Genomic DNA, 3871 nt, shown 5'->3' on the forward strand with positions numbered 1-3871 from the left:
GCATTGAAGTCCCTCTCCAAATATAGATTTTTTCTTTGTAAAATCATTCCCAGTGGTTTTTTAATGAAGCAATTTTTAGTCCAAATCAAAAAACTAGTGTCGCTTTTGAAGACGCATTTTATGTACATCAGTAGGAGTTCATTAAAAACTTGCCTTCTGGGTTGTGGGCGGGACTATTGGCACGGAAGTTAGTCTACGTTAAAATCCCAGCATCCTTTCCTTTATATGCTCTCCCGTTAGCTAACATAAAAGTAGAAAAAAAACGGCGAGCAATATCGGAGCAATCCAGCAACAGTTTTGAGCTAGATGGCAACTCCAGATCTATTTTTTCTTTAGTAAAATTGTTCCTAGTAGTCTTTTAATTATGATTATGCACTTTTTATTCAAAATAAAAAATCCTGTGTCGTTTTTTTAAGACATTTTCTGCAGCACAGCAGGAGTTCATTAGAAATTTGTGGTGGGGCGAAAAAAAAAACTGTGATCAATATCAGAGCTATCCAGCCGTGCGGTTTTGAGCCAGGCGCTTACTCAGACAAGGAAGACATGGATCTACTTGTCTACAAGTGGTTTTAAATTTGTAGCAAACTAACCTGAGCTTTTTCAAACAGCAAGATTTCATCTGCTTCTGATCCATCACAAGTTGAATGAAGAAATACTCAGAAAAGCTGTTTTGATCTTAAAGTATTTATGTTGTCCTCTATTATGAGAAAAATGCTACAAAAACATGTTATAAACTCCAAAAAGATGATTATCATTGGAGTGGGAACAATTTCAGTCACTGTTAATTTAATGAACATGTTCATGTGCGCTTTAAACCAGTGAGTTCAGCAATATATGTGTTTGTCCTAAAACTAAAGTTTAGTGAAACTGATAAATTCAGATAATTTGCAAACATTTAAAACTTTTACACAAAGACAAAAATCTTTTAAAAACTGTTTTTTTAATACCAAACTTTAAAATGTTAATTTATCTTAATATAACTGGTTCTCTTTTAAAAAGCTGTTATAAATTTGCTGTTTCCAGAATAGAATAACATGTGACTTGGTAAACTGACGGTAAAGAAAGTAAAATAGAAAAAACAGTCAGCAAAACAAGCATTTGGCTCTAAAAATAGGCAGTTGAATAGAGGATTGCATTATCTTAAATGTTCGCTTTACATGTCGAAGTTTAACTATATTTGTATCAGAATACTTTACATCTGTTACAAAAGAAAATATTAATGAAGGGCATAAAAAGGTGAAAACAAAACATGAAGTGAAGCTGTTTAAACCACCAGCTAGGTACGAGGTACATAAGTGTCGTCGGGATGAGTCACATTCTAATCTGCTAAACATTTGCTGACTGAAAAGTACTGAGGATTTCAGGCAAAGTACTTCTAGATTTGCGTTTTACTGGCATACTCCTCACGTCTACAAACTGTTGCTGCAAAGGTAGCGCAGGTCGTCAGCTTTACAGCTGCAGCGAGTCCAGCCAGAAAGTCCATCTGACTGCTATCTGCTCTCAGCTCCTGCCAGGATCAATCTAATTATAGACTGACCCATTCCAATACGCTCTTTGCTTAAAGGGCCCACTGTGAATAAAACAAATCCATCAGGACATGTTGGCTCCTTCTCAGCGTTTGTGGACAGCGTGTTAAGGTTTGGCTTTTACAGAAGCTGCAGGGTGCCCTCTTGAACTGCAACAACTGACTGTTCAAGAGCAAATCCTGCAGATAATGAACTTACCACTAAATCCCAGTTATTAAGCTCTAACAGAGTAATAGCCTCAGCAATGTTGTCAATTCCTGTGCAAGCCTGGAAGTGGAAAAAAGACATTCAGTTAGAAAAATTCCATGATGCACATTGAGATTAGGCTTCAGTTACACAAATCCTGTAAGAATTCATATAAAATAAAACAAATCAAGATTTTCTCGCAGTTTTTATTTAAACATAATATCTCAAATTCATTGAAACAAAATGAGAACTTAACAATATGCAGACACTTATAGCTGGAGGGAAACGGTCCTGTTTAAACACCAAGGCCTTCAATCAATGAGACTTGACCCTTGTGCTCTCTTCTGGGGTCCAGATGACCCAACCATTACATTGACAAACCTTACCCAAACATTACCCATGACAAAGGTGGACAGGACTTTATGCCTGCCACAGACACTAGTGAAGATTTAATAAAAAAAATAAAAAAAATAAAAAAAAATAAAAAACTTGGGGAAAAACAAAAACAAACAAATCAGCAGGCTGTCCTTGTGGGGTCCAGATGACCCCATTTTTTGTGTAAACATGCCTAGGATAGCACAAGGATTAAACTAAAAGACCAGACTGAATGCTTCCTTAATTTTTTACGAGACTGTGTGACAAAGAAGTGAGTCAATATTTTGGACTTGCAACTTCCTGTTTGTAACACTTTCTGTTTTTTATGACCTTTAAGATGAGCACACTTAAAACACATTCTGAGATTTAAAGTAGGAAACAACCCATGTGACAGGGAATCAAACCTTTGATGACACTACTACTGGAATTAAAATGCTGAACTATAGATGTTTAAAGTTATTAATCATAAATCAAAACTGAAAAATGAGATGAAACTAAAAACATGTAATGTTTTGGTAAATCCTATAGTGTCATAGCTATGGTACCCAGAAATCTTCACCTTTTATGTTTTTCGGTTTTTATGTTTTTATGTATCGGTTTGATCTTTGTTTATTTTAAAAGTAAAATTACACAAAATGGTGTTGATATCAACACTAAATCTTTTTATAAATGTAATAGATTCTGGTCAAAGTTTTCCACCCTTGAAATCCTCTCTGAGTAGTATGGCAGGAATTTTATGGAATTTTTTTGTTTGTTTGTTTTATTCAGTCATTTTTCCACTTTTATTTGCGAAAGCTTAAAAAAGGTGTGTGAATTTTTTTTATGACCATTAGATGTAGATTATCTTAAAATCTAAACCCAAACCGAGAACATACACCCTCTTGTGGAGTTTTTCCCAACAGCAGACCACTAGTTTTGAAGTGAATTTAAAAAAAAAAAAAAAAGTAAAACAAATTTGTGCGACGCATTGACATCTGGTTAGAGGGAAAAAAATGCTTTTAAAATCTTAAACCCATGGCAAAAAGGCAAACACTTTATACGTATCTTATTTACAAGCGAGAATCTAAACCGTTGGCAAACAACAAGCAGTATGTAAACAAACTGGTGTTCGATAAAAGCGACCAGATAACATTTCCGTGAGTTAGCTAGCCCCAACACGTAAACGGGAACCAGACAAGAACAAATAAATATTAAATCCTTCGAAAAATCAAATTTGAGAAATCTAGATTTTGTTTGCAGTTGGCGAATGTTCGGTGTCAGGTTGTTAGCTTGAAGTGCTAGCTAACAACCCAGTCCAGTTTTTTAAGACGTTTCTTACAGCAGCCCAATTTCTCTGAACAGCCGTAGGTGGTATAATCGATTTTATAGATTAAAATATGAAATATATAAATGAGACCAACCTGGAAATCGGCGAGAATCATTTCTCTATCCATGTTGCTTTCGGCGCTATCGGAGGCCATTGCAATGACTGGCTAAAAGCGATGGCTCTTCACTGGTTCTCGCTTTTTTCACCTCACAGGACTCTGAGTGTGAATAAAACTAAATACTTAAAGGCGAAATGTTGACAAACTTCCACTATCGACGTACACAAACTCCCGCAGCTTCAAATAGTTAAAATTCTGAGAAGTAACGATCCAGAGCTCAGTTATCTCCTTTAATAATTTTCAGTTAGCCCATTGCTTTACGGCTTGACGTAAAGTGAGTCCGGCTGCTGTAAACTTTGAAATGACGATGGGAATTGTAGTTCCTTTGACATGTTTACCGTTTCTTCTGCGACAATTCTA

At 35.6% G+C, this 3871-nt stretch overlaps 1 protein-coding gene across 1 annotated transcript in view; it reads right to left on the bottom strand.

Moving 5' to 3' along the window:
- faf1 (Fas (TNFRSF6) associated factor 1) overlaps nucleotides 1-3547 on the bottom strand; it is a 74251-nt gene extending 70704 nt beyond the window's left edge. Inside the window, exons 1-2 of the mRNA XM_024278954.1 lie at nucleotides 3488-3547; nucleotides 1725-1793 (exon numbers count right to left, since the gene is read on the bottom strand). Of these exons, the coding sequence (XP_024134722.1) occupies nucleotides 1725-1793; nucleotides 3488-3547 (129 nt within the window). The remainder of the gene's footprint in view (nucleotides 1-1724; nucleotides 1794-3487) is intronic.
- Nucleotides 3548-3871: the final 324 nt, after the last annotated feature.

This window comes from Oryzias melastigma, linkage group LG4 (assembly GCF_002922805.2).
Source record: "Oryzias melastigma strain HK-1 linkage group LG4, ASM292280v2, whole genome shotgun sequence".
NCBI lineage: Eukaryota > Metazoa > Chordata > Actinopteri > Beloniformes > Adrianichthyidae > Oryzias > Oryzias melastigma.